The sequence below is a fragment of the Taurulus bubalis genome, assembly GCF_910589615.1.
Source record: "Taurulus bubalis genome assembly, chromosome: 11".
Taxonomy (NCBI): domain Eukaryota; kingdom Metazoa; phylum Chordata; class Actinopteri; order Perciformes; family Cottidae; genus Taurulus; species Taurulus bubalis.
Window position 1 is genome coordinate 13,241,745 of NC_136599.1, and position 21,222 is coordinate 13,262,966.

General features: G+C 41.2%; 2 protein-coding genes across 2 annotated transcripts; one reads left to right on the forward strand and one right to left on the reverse strand.

The window, feature by feature from the left end:
* Nucleotides 1-501: 501 nt before the first annotated feature.
* slc25a55b (solute carrier family 25 member 55b) lies at nt 502-4,816 on the forward strand. The gene is made up of 9 exons (XM_079226813.1): nt 502-603; nt 1,148-1,273; nt 1,480-1,535; nt 1,990-2,080; nt 2,174-2,292; nt 2,386-2,581; nt 3,228-3,385; nt 3,506-3,581; nt 3,686-4,816. Exons 1-9 carry the CDS (start codon nt 581-583, stop codon nt 3,843-3,845), a joined length of 1,005 nt encoding a protein of 334 aa, XP_079082939.1. The 5' UTR covers nt 502-580; the 3' UTR covers nt 3,846-4,816.
* A 5,924-nt stretch (nt 4,817-10,740) lies between these two features.
* On the reverse strand, nt 10,741-20,331 carry LOC306743819 (CD9 antigen-like; the record flags this gene model as incomplete). The annotated part of the gene is made up of 8 exons (XM_079226382.1): nt 10,741-10,806; nt 10,902-10,985; nt 11,090-11,146; nt 11,258-11,341; nt 11,430-11,504; nt 11,672-11,769; nt 14,346-14,448; nt 20,263-20,331. 8 exons carry the CDS (start codon nt 20,329-20,331, stop codon nt 10,741-10,743), a joined length of 636 nt encoding a protein of 211 aa, XP_079082508.1.
* Between the last annotated feature and the right edge of the window lie 891 nt (nt 20,332-21,222).

Sequence of the window (21,222 nt, forward strand, 5' to 3'; positions counted from 1 at the left end):
CGAGTTTCATTTTGAAGATCTTTATTATTTCGAGCGTAGATGTGGATTTGATTCTGAATCTTACTATAAATGACAATAAATGTGTCTCTATACATAATTTAAACTAACAAGACATTGTATGGCAGCACCTTTTGCATAGCCAAAGCCTTATCATCTAACTTGTCTGACTCCCCTTAGCCCAAGTCATTTGACTGCTCCAAGTTTAATAACATTTTGACATTCTTTTTATTTCAACCCAATCCATAAATGTTTAGTTTTGTTATCATGAGGCTTTGGACAGAGGACTTGTTGCCAACTTCCCTCACAAGATGCATCCCTGGGAGTTAGTTGGCTTGTGGTTTGATTTCGTAGGGTGATGACGGACCCTGGCTCCAGTTCTTGGCTGGCGGTCCAGTGGGTGGAGAGTAAAGTGAAATGTATCTCTTGATCTTCGGGGCTGAACTTGCCTCTCTCTCTATATAAGACTGACATTCTTTCTACTCCTGCCTTGCTTAGTGTCTCTCAGGGACTCTCAGCCTGCTTTTCCTTTGCTGCCTCCTTCTGTGCGGACCATCTTTTGCACTCACAACAACCAAGAACCATGGCCCAGCAACAGCAGATTAGGTATGAACCTGCTCTGTCCATTAGGACAAAATGGCAAACCCTCCAGCATGATACAGTATGTATGCTACTCAAAGAGAAAAATAGTTTGTTTTGATATTTTAACTGCATTAATGTAATATAAAACAGTTCTAGTTTGGCCTGTTTCTCTCCAGCTAATCTGACAAACCATAGAAGCCTGAGGGTGTGTAATGCCTTCTGCACATACAGTATGTGTATGTTTACTCTGTCAACAAGTTATTTTTGGATGAGCAGATTCCCAGAGGCAGTCACTCTGTACCAAGTTGTGTTGCAATGCTAATGTCTCACAAATGGAATACACACATACACACTCTTAAATGGCCTCATAAATTACTTTCTTATGGAGATGATGTCCTTAATTTTCTGTTTTTAGATTACCAAATCCTCGTACTTCTTCAGTTCAGTTTCAGTGGGTTTTGTAACATAACTTGACAATGCCACACCTTTACTCAATAGATGTATAGAAATGTTGTGACAAAGGGAATGATTGTTATGCACGTGTCTGCTCTGACTTGTCCTTAACCAGCCTCCCAGCTAAACTGATTAATGGAGGGATTGCAGGCATGGTAGGAGTCACCTGTGTGTTTCCAATCGATCTGGCCAAGACCCGCCTACAGAACCAACGCAGCGGGCAGCAACTTTACAAGAACATGTAAGAGCCACACCAGCCCCTACCTTAATAATTACCTACCACACATCATTTGACAACTATCTCCTTGTATGAAGACTCTGAGGTTAACATTTTACAAGCCTTGATTGTATTTTATTCATACTTCTTAAATTATATTATGTATAAACATAAGGGTATCCTTTAAATAATTTGCATAACTATCAATGTCGCTGTATTTTCTCCTTCAGGATGGATTGCCTAATAAAGACAGTTAAATCAGAAGGCTACTTTGGCATGTACAGAGGTAAGACTAGTCGCATTGTCCATACCATACTGACGTTTTTAGATGTTCCTAGGTAGTTTTCTTGAATAGAATATCAAGGATATCACATTTGTTTTTGAGACCTGTGATACACTTTGATTGGTCGAAACCAAACCGACCAATTTCATCTGACTCCCAAAGAAGGATACTTTTCTAATGCCAAGTTTCTTTAATTATTTTTTTCATCCTCCATGCTGTTTCATGACTTAGTGCTTGGATCAAATTCCATGTATATCGGTTAATCAAGGGTTCATCATGTAAGATGGCGATCACATAATCACAACTCACTCCACTGAAGCAATGGACATACCTCACATAAACCATTGCCGCTTTATCTGATTGACAACCTCTGTAATGTGGAATTAAATTCTATGACAGTAGTCTTGCTGCATCAATGGTTAATTAGTATTCAATTTGTCAATGCTTGTTATTGCAGGCGCAGCAGTAAATCTCACCCTGGTAGTGCCTGAGAAGGCCATCAAACTGGCTGCTAATGACTTCTTCCGTCACCAGTTGAGCAAAGATGGGTGAGTAGTACCACGGAAAAAGGGCAATGTAGGGCAATGTAGGGCAATGTGATTCCCTTTTTCTTTTTTTAAACTCTGTGCATGTGTCTTCAGTGGCAGATTGACGGTGTTTAGGGAGATGTTGGCAGGATGCTGTGCAGGAATGTGCCAGGTCATTATCACCACACCCATGGAGATGCTCAAGATCCAGTTGCAGGATGCTGGCAGGCTAGGTAATTACAAGTAAATCAGCAGCATCAAATAATGCTTTGATATACTCTTTATGTCCTGGTGAAAACAGTTCCAATATTTCCTCTATCTGCCAGCGGCCCAGCAGAGGGTGGTGCCTAGTGTAGTAACGACTCTGAAGATGGGGGGGACCAGCGCTGTTTTGAGCCGTTCCTACAACACCAGCCCTGCGCCTCAGGTCATGCGAGTGTCCGCCACACAGATCACCAGAGAGCTGCTGAGGACCAAAGGAGTGACGGGACTGTACAGGGGACTCGGAGCCACATTGATGAGGTCAGATGGGACTTCATGCTTGCTCTGCCTTAAAGCCACAGCTGATAACCATAATACAAATAACGTTTTTTTCATATTTGCTCAAACTGTCAGTATATTCTGGCAGTAGTACATGAGACAGATAATCTGTGAAAAATATCAGGTTCCTCTGCCTGAAGCAACCTGATATATAACACAAATAAACGTGTACTGTTGAGCTGTAAAATTGTCCGCCATGTTAAACAGTCGAGCCAAAACCAAGCACCGCCCACAGAGCGCTTCTCATTTTGCAGCTAAACCGTACAGTTAAATGTGTTTCTGAAAACATTTTAGAAGAGAAATAGGCATTGCAGTAAAATAATCTTGATTCTTCTTTATCAGTTTCACAGTTTGATCGGTTCATGAGATATGCGTTAGAGACTCATCGGCTCTCACTGGTTGTTTTTCTTCGGGCACTTAATTCCTGCAAATGCCATTAGGAGCACTCAATGGTGGCAAAGGAACAGATTATTTCTCTAATGTACTGCTGTCAGGATATAGTGACAGTTTAAATAAATGTGACAAATGTATTTTTATTTAAGTTACTAACCGCAGCTTCAACTGGTTTTACATCTTTTGTCAACAGTCTCTTAATGTGGCTAACGTGCTTATTTTGTTGCCTTTTTAGAGACATCCCGTTCTCCGTTGTGTATTTTCCTCTTTTTGCACATCTGCACCAGCTGGGCCAGCGTTCATCTGAAGACCCATCTGTGCCATTTTATTGGTCCTTCATGTCTGGCTGCCTGGCTGGATCCATCGCTGCTGTGACTGTCAGCCCTTGTGACGGTCAGTGACTCAATCTATGCAGATATCTGGTCAGATATAAATATTATGAACTGAAATTTTAATTTTGTGTCATAGATTTGTATACATTCTCAACTAATGTGCTTTGCATGTCTTGTGCAGTGGTCAAGACAAGGCTACAATCACTCAAAAAAGGAGCTAACGAGGAAACCTACAATGGAGTGGTGGACTGCGTCAGGTAAATAAGTCATACAGTCATCAAACATAATGCCTTTCCTTCCACAGGGTTTGCATAAATGGCACCGGTTACACACTAACCCTGCACACTCTCCTCAATTGCAGAAAGATCCTGAGAAAGGAGGGTCCTGGCGCGTTCCTCAAGGGTGCAGGTTGCCGGGCCCTAGTTATTGCCCCACTCTTTGGCATTGTACAGGTTGTGTACTTTGTAGGGGTTGGAGAGTGCCTGCTTGGGTACACACCCTACAACATCTACTCTGCATAAAGAAGCTGTTTACACTGTCTGCCCCCTTATTAAATTACAGGCAGCTATGCACTGGGCATAGCCATGGACCTAGTTCTCTATTACTGTGTACTTTCTTTCAGATAAAAACGCTAAAGGGACCTGAGAGATGCCATTTTATTTGCCTTTAGCATGACTTGGTCTAATTTAAGAGATTGAAACTTGTATTTCCTATCCCTCATTATGCCCATTGCCCTTCCCTAGCCTGCATATCTCCTCCAACTGCCCCATCTTGGAGACCACTAGGTCTAACGACTGTTACATGGTGTTGCAAAAGAGACCGTACAGTGCAAGGGACCGTCTACTATGTAATAACAAAGGCAGCATATTTAAACATTACTTGAATAACTTCAATCCTGTTTTAAAGGGTTACATGTGAAACTAGGCCATGGATGTTGATCCCTGTCTATGTATGTAGTGTAAAGCAGATGGAAGTTGATAAATAATTGTCAGGTGTTTTCCGATGAACAACCTGGTTTGGAAAAGATCTGGAAAACTGATTATTTAAAAGGTCACAGCTTTAGACTGAATGAACATCTGGACTTCCTGTATGCCATACAGGAATCATGTGTTGAACGAATTACTGTTGCAAGGAGGGATTTCCTGTGTTATGGAATTGTTTGCCCATTCTCTCTATCTACACTGCTTCATAGTTGGTCACTAAACTGAAGCTGTGTGTCGGTGCTTCCTGGTGTTTCTTTTACAGGACAATGTTGTTGAGGTGAGGTTTGTTGATGGACACTGTGGGCAATCTCTCTCTGGCAGCTGAAAAAAATACTTTATGTAACAAGCAGGCTGGAAGTCTGCAACTAAATAAGGCCTTCTGCAGTTAACTTTGGAGACCTGCTTTAAGTAAATGATGTTTGGTCTCGCCAGACCTTTCGCTGTGTTCTGGCTCCACACATTAATATTCTGCTCTTGGGAAAAACACTCTGGCTTGTGTTTCAAACAAATCACAATTGTCTTGGGCAGCACTAAGCACAGAATGCAGCGATGGATAGAGAGAGAACGCTGGCTGAAATAGGCAGCCAATGATTGACTTATACCCACAATCTACATCTGAGTCAGACTAGATGGTGGTAAACTGGTCTGATGAGGGACAGGACTTTATTAATGTGATTTGATATGCTTTTGGGACCAAGTCTTCTGGAAAAGGTGTATCATGACCTATAAATAGCCACCTTCTCCTCGTTGATATTGGTTGTTCGTGACTGGTCAGGTTTTCTTGTCTGTTGGAGATACAGGAGCCCACACGAGTGTTTCATGTATTAAGAACCAGAACGGAAAGCAATTTTGGGCTGCACTCACCCTCTTAACCTTTTGAACCCCAAGTCCCCAAGGCCTAAACAACAACCTACAGAGTTGTAAGACCAATCTTTGTAAAGATAATGACCTAAAGAATTGGAAAATAAAACAAAGCCTTGGGGTGTTACGTAGGAGTTTCAGTCAAAAAACTGTATCGTTCGGTTCAAAAATGTAAATTTTATTTACCTTATTTACCTTTATGCCGAAACATAGTCGGTTTGGTGCATGCTGGGTATCTAGCTGTGACGTGTTCTAAGAAACCTCCCCCGATCACAGAAGCCTGTGCTGTCGAAAACGGCGAAGGAGAGTAGGGGGAAAAAAACAATCCGGCCGCATTTGGATTTTTCAGATACTAATATACTGCACACAATGATATATCATGCTTTATTAGACTCCTACAAGCTCAAAGGTTTACAAAGAGGTAGCTGTTATTGAAATCTGACTTTGTAAAGTGTACTTATTAACGATCTGGTGAAACGTTACGGTTACGGCCGCCGTCCGGAAGTGACGCCGAGGTTACAGGGTTAATGTAGTTACATAAACTTAACGTACTTAAGTTTAATTTTTTCTGAGCCGATAGAACTCTTCCCACAAGGCTTTACTGTATTTCAGCAATTTAAATGAAGTTAATCAACGTTTTGGTTCCTGAGATCCTTTAGGTAACGTCACTTGACTTATTCGCAGAGGTGTCAAAAGTATTCACATTCATTACTTAAGTAGAAGTCTAGATACTAGGGTTTAAAAATACTTCTGTAAAAGTTGAAGTATCAAATCAAGCTTTTTACTTAAATAAAAGTGTAAAAGTACTGGTTTCAAAACTACTTAAAAGTATAAAAGTGAAAATAATGTAAGGGGAATTTTTTCCATTCAGGACAAACTCTTAAGCCGCGTCTCAGGGGCCTGTAGTGCACTACCCCACCTCCCCCCAAAACAATAATTTTTCTATAGGCCATAATGACTATAATATTTTAAAATGTTATGTTGAAAAATGTGGGATGCACTTGGCTACCCGTTTCAGCTGCATATATGCCCATTGAAAATGATCACATTTTATTACAATGCAAATACATTAAAGTAACATATGTGTACTACTGAGCATTAACATGCGTTTCATGGAGCGGAAGACATGATAACTAGTTGCCTATAAGTATTGTAATAGTGCAAAATAGGCGGCGGCGGCGACTCCGACACAAACACTTAAAGCTGTGGTTCTCAAACTTTTTCTGTAAATAACATAATTGTGTGACTCATCTGTGCTTTTATAAATAACAGAATAAAGACAATTGCAATCACTTTCAAGTAAATCAGATTGCCCCATCAGACAATGTTTTGTGTAAGTTCTATCTGTGCAAAAAAAACCCCATATTTAGTTACTACTAAATAGCTCATTGTGGAAAAACAATAAGCTTTAAAAAAAAATTGCCAAACAAAACAGAATGAGTGCAGATATGTGAGCCATCAGGTTGTATCAGTATTAGTGGCTGCAGTGAGCTGCTTTCCACTACACACATGTTATAAACGGGGTTGTAGATTTGATACGGAATCTCTCAATTTATGCTCAATATTGAGCTTAGATCTGTTTTTTTATTTTGAGAAACGCAACAGCAGGAAAAGACGAGCTCACGGAGCTCACGGCGTCGCGTCAAATCGCGCATGCGTAAGCGTAACCTGTTAACGGCGTACCGTAACCATTTACGCGAAAGTACAGGCATTTGTCCATGTATTTATTAATGACTTAGTTTTATATCGTGTACTTTGTACTTTTGTAATATGTGACAACCTGTGTTGTCACATATCAGTGCTCACCTGTGTGCGCGCGCACTTATCCCGTGGGCAACGGGGCGGAGAGGTTTTTTGTGTGTGTGTTTTTGAACGATGACAAGCCGGAGTGAAAACAAACCAAAATGAAATAGTAACGAGGCTATTTTTAAAATGTAGGGAGTAGAAAGTACAGATATTTGCGTGAAAATGTAAGGAGTAGAAGTCAAAAGTCGTCTGAAAAATAAATACTCCAGTAAAGTATAGATACCCAAAATGTCTACTTAAGTAAGGTAACGAAGTATTTGTACTTCGTTACTTGACACCTCTGCTTATTCGTCTCTTTTCTTGTCCGATAATGGGCGCCGCGGGGCTTGGGGTTAAAAAGGGGACAATGTCATGGGTCAGTTTTATGTAAATATGTATCCTGTATTTTTCATTTGTCTTAAAATTTTCCAAATTAAACTTCAATTGAGATGTCAACATGTTCAAAAGTGTTTTAACCAGTTTCGAGGACATATGATTACTTTTTAAGTTAATTGTAATAACTTCATTAATTGACTTACGGATGTAAATACATTTCTAAATGCTGAATAAATATTTATGAATACAGTGTTGTGTTATTTGTGGAATGTGTGCAGCCTGAAGAATTGCAAATTCAGTCTTGCATTCTCAGGTAGGGCTGTAGGAAATAGCGGCAGAAGTTGACTGTAGACAGTGTAATACTTTTTTCCCCCTGCTTCTCTACACATGCATGGATACGCTTGAGAGAAATGCTCATGCTGCAATGTTGGGGTAACTCGACTCTGGGGAGTCCTGGAGCCTCTGTCACATCACAGGCATAACTAAATATTCAGCTGCCCTTTCAGCTCAAGCGCAGAAAGGTGAAACTGATATGAAACACATGCGTGGACCACATCATTTTGGACCACAGGCTGTTTAAAAGCAATGCAATTAAATATAACTCATTCTTGCATCTCTAGCACACTATTCCTCGTACTGTATATTTATGTGCTACAGTTAAGTAGTACTGGCTTTCCTGGGGATCACATGTTTCCTTCTAATACCTTGACAGTAGGCCCACTATATTTGGAAAGCTACTTAATATTTAACTGATTAATTCATGTGTGTTGATGTGGATATATTTTTGTTTTCAGTAACCAATAATTGAAAGAAAAATATCTTCCTCTTATGCCTTTCCACATTAATGCTGAGGGTAAATAAAACAATGCACCACTTTCAGATCCGATCCGATGAAGGTATCAACCGGTATAAATTACATTCTGTCAGGTGTGGAGGTTTTATTTCAGTTTTGGAAGACCGAGTGTGGATTCAGTCAGATGAGTATGTGACTAAGGCTGCATGTGTAATGGAGTTTGACATGCCTTTGGTGACGAACTCTACTATTTAGATTATTTTACCAACCTTGTCTAATAAGCAGCTTTCTGGAGTTATCTGCATAGTTTTGCCAAGAAAAACACACAACCCCCTTAAATCTGGAACAACTACAAAGAGCTCTTTTGTCTTTTTATTCACAAAGTCATGCAAACAACTGCATCACTAGAGTCTCATCACTTTACTAATAACTAATCTGTTCTTGTGTCAGTTCCTGTGAAAGATTACTAGATTTAAATATAACAGGAAAAAACTATAAACTATCAGAAATTGTAAACCTCTGTGATAAAATAAGACACAGGAAACATTGTAAACTTTAAAAGCTTTATTAAACTTCAAACAACTATCTTCCTGAGAAGCCTGGAATGGTATCAAAATAAATTAACACACAATCAACTACGAAAGGCTCGACTGTGTGCACTGTCTTTTTATGTGCACAGTACATTACATTCCCAGATTTGTTCAAACAAATACCACAGCTTTGTGGATTGAGTCCCACTTAACTGTTCCTAATTCATTCTAATTTAACTCCACAGAGCCTGTGAAGTAACAGGCTAGTGACTCTGTTGTGTCTCTCAGAGTAAACGCCGCCTGCTGTAGTGGGAAAAAAAAAACTTTTTTGTTTCCTCACTTGTGTCATATTACACTGAAATGTACAAAAAATGACCAAGAGGCCTTTGAAATAGTTGGCAGAGAAGTTGTTGCTTCCACCACTCCAGCTCTCTTGGCAGATAAGAAGTGTGACACACCAAAACAATAATGGCAAGTCGAATGTGTGTGACAATTACTTGCAGTCCAACTCTACAAACATATGTACATTTCTGCTACAATCTTTTGCTACGTTCTGACAGCCCGTTGTTCAGATAGCTTGTTATCAAAGAAAGGCACATTAAGAAGCTGCTAGTTGTGTGGATTTGCTTTGACTATTGCAAACACTGTCATGACTACATGAACATTATACAACTATTGCAAGCTTCTATCTACACATAGCTTGTTAAATAGGGACTATGACATCATCCACAAATAAAAATACAGAATTAACAGTGGCCTGAGTGAACCTGGATGCATGGAAGTTATTGGAGGTCGGGTATGTCTCTCCAAACCTCTTATCTGCTGAGGTTGAAGAGATGAGAGGAATACATTTCTCAGTTTTTGTTTTGTTGTGGGTGGTGTACTTGTAAGGCACAGAGGGGAAAGAAGATGGAGGTGGGGAGAGATCCTACTGGTTTGAATAACCCAATTTCACAGCCCGACTGCCTTTTGTTGGCTCGCATATATTTAGCCTGTAAACATCCACATGATCGTGATATATACAGTCGACAGAGACTCAAGGATACTCTCTTATGTAAGAGAGCATTTATATGTGAGGAGCATTTTCTTCGGGCTGAAAAATAAAATGTGTTTTTTAGTTCAGATGGTGTGCGCTTTAGATTTTGCAGGCAGCTTTTGAGGCTTGTAATCCACCACATACCTGCATTGTTTACAACATATATAAGTATGCATGATTTGTTGTAAATGGCCTAAAATGTAAAGGAATAGTCAGGAAATATACTTATTTACATTCTTGCCAAGAGTGAGATGAGAAGATCAATACCACTCATTTATTTAAAACAAATATGAGCTACAGCTAAACTAAGCCAAACAACTGCTGGCTTCAATCTCCTCAACTAACTCTCAACAACAAATTGAATATGTGTATTCTCCAAGATGTTGAACTGTTCCTTTAAGATAACTGCAGATTTTTCTTGTAGAGACACATCTATGTTAATTGTTAAGTTCACACAGAGTGAATACTGTATGTGTGTGTGTGTTTAAGAGCACTGGAGCTGCATTATAGATGCATTCCCTAAACATTCACTAGCCATTCCCTCTTGACACCCCCCCTTCTGATTCCACCAATCAGGATTCCCTCTGAGATTCCAGCCAACCTTTGTTTAAGGCTGTGATCTCATGTAACACAACATTGCTTTCACCTCTTGGGTTTGCTCTCTCGGGGCTCAAGTTTCCCACAGTCGAGGGGTCAGTGGCAAGGCTGTGTGAAAAAGCATTGACACTACTGCGACAGTATGTGGGTGGAAATTTATAATGGTGACCAAATGGCCACGAGGAGGAAAACTATTTGACAGACTGTCAGGTCAACATCAGAAATCACACTGATCCTGCTGTTTTAGTCTTATCAGAATGTTATGGAAGATAGGAGTGCTACTTTGCTTGTGAGTGCAAATAATAAACAAAGAGAAGATAGTGGAAAATCAGGCCAGGAGAGCTGGTTTGAGCACCATGGTGGAAAGGATATTTTTGAACATGATCTATTTCCTGGGTCCCTGGATGAATGATGGAATACGATTGACGTTTGATCTGAAGGATGTACAGTCTTTTGGGGCTGGGAGACAGAAGAGGTAGAGGTCAAGGGTTCAGCTTAGATGACCTCCCTGGTGTTGCGAATGGCACAACACAGCACCATACTGAAGATCATCCCAATGATCTGTTGAGGGGAAACAGATTTTGAGCAAAATCATTCTTGCTCACAATGTGCATATATCTGCGTTCTTTTTCAAGTCTTCTCAGATGCTGACTCACCATGACTCCAGCGATGCCGATGCCCACGTATCCAATGATGTAGAGTTTACTGTTGAAGAACTCTTTGATGCCTGTCTCACAGTCCTGCAGACCAAAAATAAGAGGAATCAAGCAGTGTCGAGTTGTATTGAACCAGGATTGTGTACGACGCCGTGACTCATTCATTAAGGGGTAGAATCAAATCTCACCTTAGTATCTGTTGGGGGATCAGGGCATGGGCGTTCTATGGTCCCACAACAGTTTAGCTGAAAGTGGGAAGAAAAACATAATGTGATGTAAAAGCAACACATTTTTACAATGTATTTTGTATGCATTAGGAACATAGTGTTACTCTAGATATTTAATTGTATACTTACTACTTTCTGGTATGAGGTGATCAATGTGCTGTTATAGTTTTCATTGTAGGTTGTTGTGTAGAAGGTCTGAACGTCTTTGATAATCTGTGTGATAGCGGACAGTGAATGATGTGGCGCCATTAGGATTCATTAAACTCAATTCACCACTCAAGCGATCAAATATGAAATGTACCTTGTCTTTGTTTAAGAATCCAAACACCCCTGCTGCCACCTCCGCACCGAAGATGATCAACAGACAGGCAAAGAACTGAAGAAAGCCACAGAAACAATAAAGAGACAATAAATAGGACGGTGAACTATATTTCTGCTTAAAGATAATTGAAGACAACTAGGACAAAAACATTTCCGTTCAGATGTTGCTCTTGTGGTATGTATGCATGTGTACTCTTGTGGTATGTATGCATGTGTACTCACTGAACCTAGCAGGCATTGAGATTCCCGAACGGCTCCACAACAGCCAAAGAAGCCAACCAACATCACCATACTGCCAGCACTGATCAGGATGTAGACACCTGGAGGAACAGGGGAAAAGACACTGATGTAATGATAAACCAAAAAATGCAGGTAACATTTTTTTATTTGTTTAAGTAATTTGGTAATCAACCATCAGAATACTTTTTAATTTGATACACTCTATTCATCAACATCATTAAGATATTCCATCTTAAACGGGCTGGTAAAAATGGTTTGATTCCCCTCAACATCTGTTAAAATGCTCAGCTTTCCCCATCTAGTTCATCTGGCAATTATAATCTACAGAAGCACCAGCAGGGGGCAGCATAGATCTATAAATGCAAGTTGGAACAGTCACTATCTAGATCAGTGAGCAGACAAGCTCAGACTTAAGACTGTGCTATTTCTGTGCTTCCTAGATTCTTTTTTTTAGGAGTGGACCCACTAATTGTGCCTTTTAATTGTGTCCTCATTTGAGATGCCTTGTAAACAGCCTTGTTGCCAACAGCCTTATTCAGGGGGAGCTCTATGTGGGACCCTGATCTCCCATTAACCCACTCATTGGGGAAACAGATTGGTTCTGCACTCATACAGGTGGGGTCTGTTGCCAGGCGACCTCTTTGCAGAGGATGGGGTGAGAAAGGAGGAGTCAGCCCCTCGGTGATACACGCTCAGGTGGAAAAAGGAGAGGAAGACCGTTCATAGTATCCTGATGTGTCAACAAAAAGACTTAATGTGAAACAATAATTGAGTTGGAAGCGTCATTTCTTTTGTTTGTTAGAAAGGAGTTTAGGTGAAGCCTTAAAGTTGCAGTCAGTGATTTTAATCCAATACATGTTTTGTCAAATTCAGAGTATGACACAGTGCGACTGTTCTGTGTGTGTGCACTGAAAAATAATACATTGACAAACAAAGTGGCTTGGACCAAGCCAATCAGCGACAGGGTCGTTTGTGGTCGTGCACATGACTGTTCCACGAATATGTTCCACGGATATAGAGAGAGAAAGGCAGTGGGAGAGAGAGAGGAACAGTAAATATGGTGGGATGACTTTCTTTGTATGTTGAATTCAAATATTAACACTCCTCCAGAATCTCTGGCTCCATCTTTAAGGTATCTAACAATCAGATTTCCTGCTTATCAGCTTTTAACTTATCGCAGCTGGTGACAAGGGATGCTGCTGCGTCCACAATCGGTCAGCCTGAAGTTGTTTGTCATGTATTTTAATGCGTCATCTCAAAGTCAAAAGAAAAGAGGAGTTTTGTGTCCATAGAAACTGTTGAGCGCTCTCAGCTGTGTCTGCGGGGACAGCACACTCACTGTCAAAGCCATGTGCAGCTCTATACCCTCAGAGCACCTGACTTCAAGAAGCCACCCATCAAGTCAAACCACACACGCACACACACACACACACACACACACACACACACACACACACACACACACACACACACACACACACACACCTGAGTCCTAGTTTTCATACAAACACAGAAAAAGGAAAGTAAATGTCTTAAAAAGGCTTCTGTAAGAAAATAACTCACCAAAATTACTGTTCTAAACTAGTTTAGTCTGGAGATTGTTAGAAAATAACTGACATTATCAGAAGTATCACACTGATTGTAGTGATCAGAGAGAGGATGTGTAGGACAGTCCTACACAGGAAAGCTAAACACCTCTTTCGTTTCCTCTTGCTTTGTCATTTCAATTGACGTCCCATCTTGTTTTTCCTTTAAATCTTTGCCATGGATCCCATCTGTTTCTATGATTTACTTCTTCCAAATGCTCTTTAAACTGTCTCCTCCTCCTCCTCCTCCTCCTCCTCCGTCTCTTTCCATCTAGGCAGGGTGACTGATTGTAAGGTGGTTAGCAGCCCTGTGGTTTACCATCATGCAGTTAAGCTCTATGTACAGCAGTGCTTTCCTGTTATTCACACTCATCTCCAGCTCGAAAGAAGCAGACACACGCCTAATAATACAAAAAAGCCCAAGAGCATGTTGCATTCGGACGTTTCACCGTTCATGGCCAACTTGGGGAGACGCCCATCACACTATGACACTCACAACACTTTGGCATTCACACACACAATAAGCCTGACTTGCGTAGAAGCACTCAGTAGTTTCCCCTTCAACACAATTTCGGTGCGTGTGTGGGCTTTTATATATGCTTGTGGAGTGTGTATTTGTGTGTGTGTGTGTGTGTGTGTGTGTGTGTGTGTGTGTGTGTGTGTGTGTGTGTGTGTGTGTGTGTGTGTGTGTGTGTGTGTGATGTGCATGGAGGCCTGTGGAGGAATACCGAAACAGACCTTCATTCACAGGCAAAAGGAGTTTTATTAAAATGTCTGATCAAACATATTTACTGCCCCTTTCCAGACTGAGAATGACAGAAGCGAGAAATATGACATTTTAATACCTTGTATGGTACGAATGTGTGTCTAATAACAACATAAAAGTCTTACTGCTGATACTTTAAAGTGAAACAACTGGACTTTCCATGACCCATTTAGAGTGGTTTCTGAGCAACATAAACTTAAAAACAATTTAAAAATCTATAATTAGTCGCAACAACAATACCTACACCTACACTGCGTGTATACATTGGCTGTGGAGATTACCTGAGGTGTGTTATTGTACTCACCAATGAAGAAAGTGTCTGGAGCCTTGTCACCATTGAGAAGAGACACAGTTTCTGGATCAAAGCGCAGCCACAGTCCCACTGCCAGAACAAAGGATCCCATCAACTGTAGAGAGAGAAGGACTTGTAATAAGCTGCATAATCACCACTTATTTCAGACAAAATGCATAAAACAACAAATACAGGACCTCTGGAGACAAATGCCACACTCAAGCACTATCGAGACTGCAGCTTTAATGGTAACTGAATCCTAATAAACACCAAGTACAGATGTAATAATCACTGAAATGTCACATGGTTGCAGACGGTCCTCATTACAGTCAGTAAAGTAGAAAATACATTTTCTTTGTTTCAGCATTCTTTAAGATGTGTGATGTGTTCTGAGAAACATCCCCGATCACAGAAGTCTGCGCTGTCGAAAATGGCGAAGGAGAGTAGGGGGAAAAAAACAATCCAGCCGCATTTGGATTTTTCAGATACTAATATATATTACTCTTTTCATCCAAACAAGAGAAGAAGTCCATGATTTTCAGGCCTTCTAAGGGCTTGTTCTTTTGCTCTCCCTCAATGGGATTTTCCACATAAAGCAAATTATGCTGTGGATTTTCCACTCCGACCCTCCACCCTTTGCACTTAGTATAGTATAGGAGAGTATAATCTCTGTAAGAGTTGATAGGCTAAAATTAGGCTAAATAGGCCAACCAACAGCATTGAATATTTATCAGTATCATGGGGAAATCCCCTATGTGTTTTCCCGATCCCATCGAAATGTAACTTATGTATCTTTGAAAAATAACTTCCATGATTTTTGGCGTCCCCGTAGGAAGAAAATGACCCGCTTGGCTGTGGGCAGCAGTGCGGCACCTTGAGCTTAAACAGGAGAGCCTGTTTGTTTGGAAATGTGGCTCCATGTGGCTCATAGTTTCCTTCATCTAAACCACCATCAACATACATTGAACTAAATCATACTCCCTGCAATGCTCTTGCAAACTCACTCCGACAACAACAAAACTTTGATTCTCTAAGTGGTCAGAAGACCTTGAAGTAAACGCTTTGTTTTCATGAGATCTGAGATGCTCTCAAGGGCAGAGACTGTGGTGGGCGCACCATTGATGGATCAATACTGAGAGGTTTTAAATCACTGAGCCCATGCCCCCTGAGGATTATGCCGTCTAAAAACCTTCCGAGTTGAGCTTCAAAACAACAGTGTGTCCATGTGTGTGTGTGAGGAGAAATGAAATGATTTGTCTAAATGGAGAGTATTAAGGAGTGCTTGTCACATGGTCCCGCTGTGTCCTAGATATCAGAATTTATGGAGACTGTTTGTTTCCGTGTCCTCTGGCTCCGTTAGGTTAATTTATTTAGAGAAAACCAGGTTCAGACAAAAACAAAATATTCCACATCTGTCCACTCAAATCCACTTAAAAAACCTGCACAATTTCTCTTGTTTCAGTCTTTATCTTCTATTCCTCACTTTCTACACTCATTTCCTCCACTCCAGGTCCAGTGTTGGCCTGAAGTAAAGCCAGTAGCTCAGTTGTAAAGCATCGGAATAAGACAGGTGTTGGGAAGCAGGCTTCCTCCAAAACTAAAGATTTAGTGTTGTGCGTGGTGATGTATGGGACAGCTGAGCCCTTGGGGCTTCAGGATTAGCAAATCCAAAGTGATAAAGCACATTAAAGTGAAGGCTGCAGATATGTAGACTTACTGAACCAGGCGGGATTAGTGTGACGAGGGGCTCTGGATCTATTTAACTCGGTATTTGTCGGAGCACCTGATGGTGCGATGGCATTGTTGGAGGTGTGAGGCGAAGACTGCTGCCCACTGTATTGTGTGGATACAAGTGTCGCTGTTGTCCCAAGCTAAGTCGTGTTAGTGGTGTCGGACGAGCAGATGGTTGTTTCACAGCTGCTCAGAGCTCACCCGAACCTCATTATTATTATGGCTTCATTTAAAAAGGCTTCTTCAAAACCAGAGGCATTGGATGGACTGAAAGGTCTCATTTTAGAAAAATGCATCCAACACTGCAGGCAGTTGCTGACATCTTAAGTACATTCTCAACTCTGGCACTCAGTCATCCCAAAGGTCCCATTAACCCCCTCACTGCTTACATACCCCCTGCTTTACCCCCCACCACTTAGTCTGCCATCATTACCCGTCTGACACCAGACACACCCCTGCCCTCCCTTCTTTAGGCCCCTCTGCCTCTCAAATCTACCACCCCGCCCCCTGATTTATCTCCACGTACTCCCCCTCCCCCTATACCCCACCTAATCTGCCCCCCTCCCTCCTCACCCAAAGGACAAAGAGCCACTGTCTCCCTGTGACTATACGTTTTGGCGCCCAATGGGAGGGAAACAGATACACAATGAAAGAAGGGAAGAGGGAAAGGAAAAGAGAGTGTAAGTTGTTAGACGACCCGTCATCTGTTTTCTTTGCCTGTGGACACAGAAGACAGAAGCATCTTATTCAGAGACAAAGTTGAAACTCCCACCTGTGGCCTATACAGGCCCTGTATAGTCTATATCTAAAACACGGAGGGAAGGGAGAATAGCAGACTCAACGTACGTCCTCTTATCCGATTACACCTTCGTAGTTTTATGACTGGATATTTCTAGACAGGGATAAAAATCTTACTGTCGTAGCTTTATTGAGGTTATTTTACAGGAACAAGGCCTACTTTTTAACAGTGCAGTTAAATTGTGTTTTTGTGAGGGGAATTTCCATGGAAACAGGGGCTGAGCTGTCAGAGGGCTGTGGTCTTAGTCAGACACAGTCTGATGCATGATCCACTTTCTAGGTTAGACCTTATTTTCAGGAAAAACAATTATAACAAAAGCGGTAAACAAAAGCTAAACATCTGTGGACTACTTCTTTAAACCCAGCAGTAATTGGTGAGTGATTTAAGCTCGTCAAAAATAGTCTTCTGTCTGGCATATGTTTGTGAAAACATATGCAAGCACACATTACAAATGATGGCAGAAGGAAAGTGTAAATAGGAGGGGGATCATTATGGGTGGAGTAAATCCCATTGTACTCTGCCACGGGGCAAGGGTGGGGGAGTGTGGTGGCACACGGCAACCTTCACAATGCAGACTAAAGTGTTTGTGTCGTGGTCCTAAGGTTTTGATTTTGGTTTTAGTTTGTTTCCCCTTTCAGTTTGCCCCGCCCTGTTTCTTGTTATCTGCCTCCTTTCCTTGTGTATTTAGTCTCTGTGCTCCCATTATCTTATGTCAGATCGTCTTCATTTCATCGTTCCCGTTTGGGGCCTTGTGCTACCTGTTTTTTTTTTCCCATTTGTCCCTGCCTGACATTTGGAACCTTTTCTGTAAGCTTTTTTTTGTTGTATCAAAATATCGTCGCTGAATCTGCAAGTCTCTGCGTCTGCATCTGTTCTGCTCTAGCAGGTGTGACAGTTTGTCGGGCTGAATGTTGGGACAATATATATATAAATATATATATATATATATATATATATATATATATATATATATATATATATACTGTCAATACTGATTTTGAAGTCAATGCATTTTACAATAAGTATCCACACTGTGTTTCAATTTTGGAAGTGAAATGATTTCTTGCATCAGAGAAATACATCTTCCAATCCTTTTGATCTTACCTTCTTGATTAAAAACAATATCTTAATTCACTCAACATTAAAGTTTACATTTTAGCTGTTTGATTTGGGCAAGTCCAAGACATGAACTTGCCCCAAAACTGTGATGGTAATAAGGGAGAAAACGTTTCCTTCAAAAGATAATTAAAAATGCTGTTTAGATGTATCGAATTCTAATTTTGGAGACAAGGTTGATCATTTCAGCCCTCTGAACTCTCCCAGAGAGTTAAGATGTTGGCTTTACAATAACAGTATTAGAAAAAACAATAACCTTTTAACTTGGATCAAATAATGAAATGGTTCATACAGACAAGAGGGCTCAGCCCCAAACTGTGTCATATTGGCTGTTGTTGATTGGTAGAAAGAACACAACATCACTAGTAAGTAACGCTTGGCCCTCACTGTTAACCTCCCAGGCTTTTTGACTAAATAGGGCACTGAACTACAGACAAGCCAGCAAGGTATTGATGTTCTGTTGTCACTCTGGTATTTGGAGCTATCAGCGTAACTTACACAAGAGTGTGTCCTGCATTACATTGACGGTTTAGTATTGGAGCCCTGCAGGAATCTCACTATGCTGTGACATGAGTCAGCGAGATTCATAAACACATAGCCACTTTGTACGTGTTGATTTATGAGCATGTTCTGTGTGTTAGATGACGATGGTTGTATGGCACTCATCTTTATTCAGCTAAAAACATCATTGTGTTTTAAGTGTGTCAGCACGTCTCACAGCACGTTTCACTACAGTAAATGTGTTGAAGAGCCACCGTCCTGTCTCTGCTCTTCTGTCCACTCAGGGCTCATGGAGGGGGTTTGAAGGGAAACATAACATATCTGCCCTTCCTCCACACACACACTCTTCTCATCATCTCTCACTCCATCATCAACAGAGGGGGGATTGGGATGCAGTGATTATGAATAGAGAGTGATCACTGTTCATTCGCAGCTGAAAAAGTGCAGGGAATGTGCAGAACTTGTATGCAGTCAACACCAAAAAATTCCCGTATTAGTGTTTCTATGGTCCTGTGCGAGATGTCACACACACACACACACACACACACACACACACACACACACACACACACACACACACACACACACACACAAAATCCCGCTATCCTCATACTGATCTGACTTTCTATCTTTATCTGGGTCAGCTGTCCTGCTTTTGCCATGTGAGCGCACACACACGCACATTTAATATCCCTCTCAATCTCCCAATGACCCTTTTCTCTCCTATCAAATGTGTCTTCCTTTCTCTGTTTTTCATGAACATGTCTGTCAGGCAGTCATTCATCATCTTTTTCCATCTTTCTGTCGTCTCCCTGTCTCTGCAAGTGCCCACATTCAGTCAGATGTACTGAAAAAAGGAGATTTCAGCAACAACCATAGTGGTAAAGGGAGATAGAATAACTTAATGATTGGACCGGTGGGGTCGCTGCATAAAGGCTCCGGCAGGCCTGATGCTTATCCAGGCAGGAGCAGCACACTGAAGTTATGCTATTGTCCCGCTGTCACAATGGATCCATTCACGCTGCACTCAGTGCCTGATCCACTCCACAGATGCTTGTTGGAAAATCTTTCTCTCTCACACACACACGCACACAAAGGAGTGTTCCCTCTGAGGAGTGAGAACAGTGGTTGTGTTCATTTATAGTATGCATTTAATGGACTTAAAAAGGATGGCAGGGTTTATGAAAGGACATGTGCAAAACATGTGTGCAGGACACACAAACACACGCGCACCTTTCACATCCACCTGACAGTTGTCTTGAGTACAGTGACTCTCTTGTGCCTCCTTCTGAGTGCCTAAGTGCTGCTTTCTAAAAAAGACCAGCAGCTGGGTGGATCTTGTGCTCGAATCATGTTATCAATCAGCTCTCTTTCTTTATGTGCTGAGTTTGTTTTTCATACTTTCTCTCAATCTCTCTCCCTCTCCGTCTTTTCATTCAGACTTCCTTTCAAAAACACACTTCACCGGGGAAATAAGGTCGGGTTTTTCCCTTGTGGAAAATCTGATTGGAACCCCGTGAGCCAAAACTAAAAACCTCTCTGGCTGTCACCGTTTCCGACACCACGCGTGGTAAACCCACGCCGGGGACGCACAGCAACTAAATAACGCACACACAAGGATGGAAGCAAACACCGAAAACAATCTAAGCACAGGTACTGAAATAACTATGTCAGCTGTGCAGAGTGAGTAGTCTGCACACTGCTGCACTTGCCCCGGGTTCTTTTACGCACGCCTCGCATCCCGTCGCCACAAATGCACTTACATACCCAGCGAGCACTTACCCAGAAGATGAAGTTGAACACGAACAAAAGGTATTTGACACATCTCATTCCTCCTTCCACCTTCGACATTTCGGCTGGATGTTTTTTGTTTTGTTTGCCTTTATCCCCGAAAAATGCTCTGACGGTTGTGTTGGCTACGCGCAGTGTGACAATGACGGTCCACCCCGGTCACAACACTTGTGTATCGAGAAGTGCCCCCTTCCCTCCCCTCCCTCTCTCACTCACACACACACACACCGCAGGATCTCAGACTCTTTCCAGACCGCCCCTTTCAACAATGTAGAGGGGAACTGAAAGGGGTACCGAGACTACACGATGAGGACTTGGCAAATGTTGCCAAATGTTGCCCTGCAACAAAAACCCACCATTTACCCATACACTGATATTTACTTTGTGTTAATCATGGCGTTTTTGTATTTGAATTATATTTAGCAACACAATAGGAAAACCAGAAACACTTATACTATCACTGTGCTGATATCACTATCACTGTGCTAATATTCTTAAAATGGGTGTGTGTTGACCCATTAGTTAATAGTTAGGGAGTTTGTGTTGTGTTCTTCTACGTGTGTTTCACCATACATGTCTTACTCCCATAATAATTGCAAAGGACTATTAGTTGTTTTGTAAACAGTGTATTACCATCATAATTTGTTTCTGAAGCACACCCACCCATTATCCTTACACACCTTCAATACAGGTATGCCAACGATTAAGAAGTAGTTAAAATTGTGATTTATTGCCCCAACTGTAAAACAGTTCAAATGGAAGCCCTGTATCAATTGACCTTTACCCTTCAGCAAAGATAGTAAACCTTGAGATATTTGTCAGCCAGGATGACATTAGTTACAGCATGTCTTTTACTGTGATATATAGTGGGCTATTTTTCACATGCATATTTTAGATTAAGACATATTAAGAAAATAATAACAAATGTCATCCTGCACATATGAAGATGGA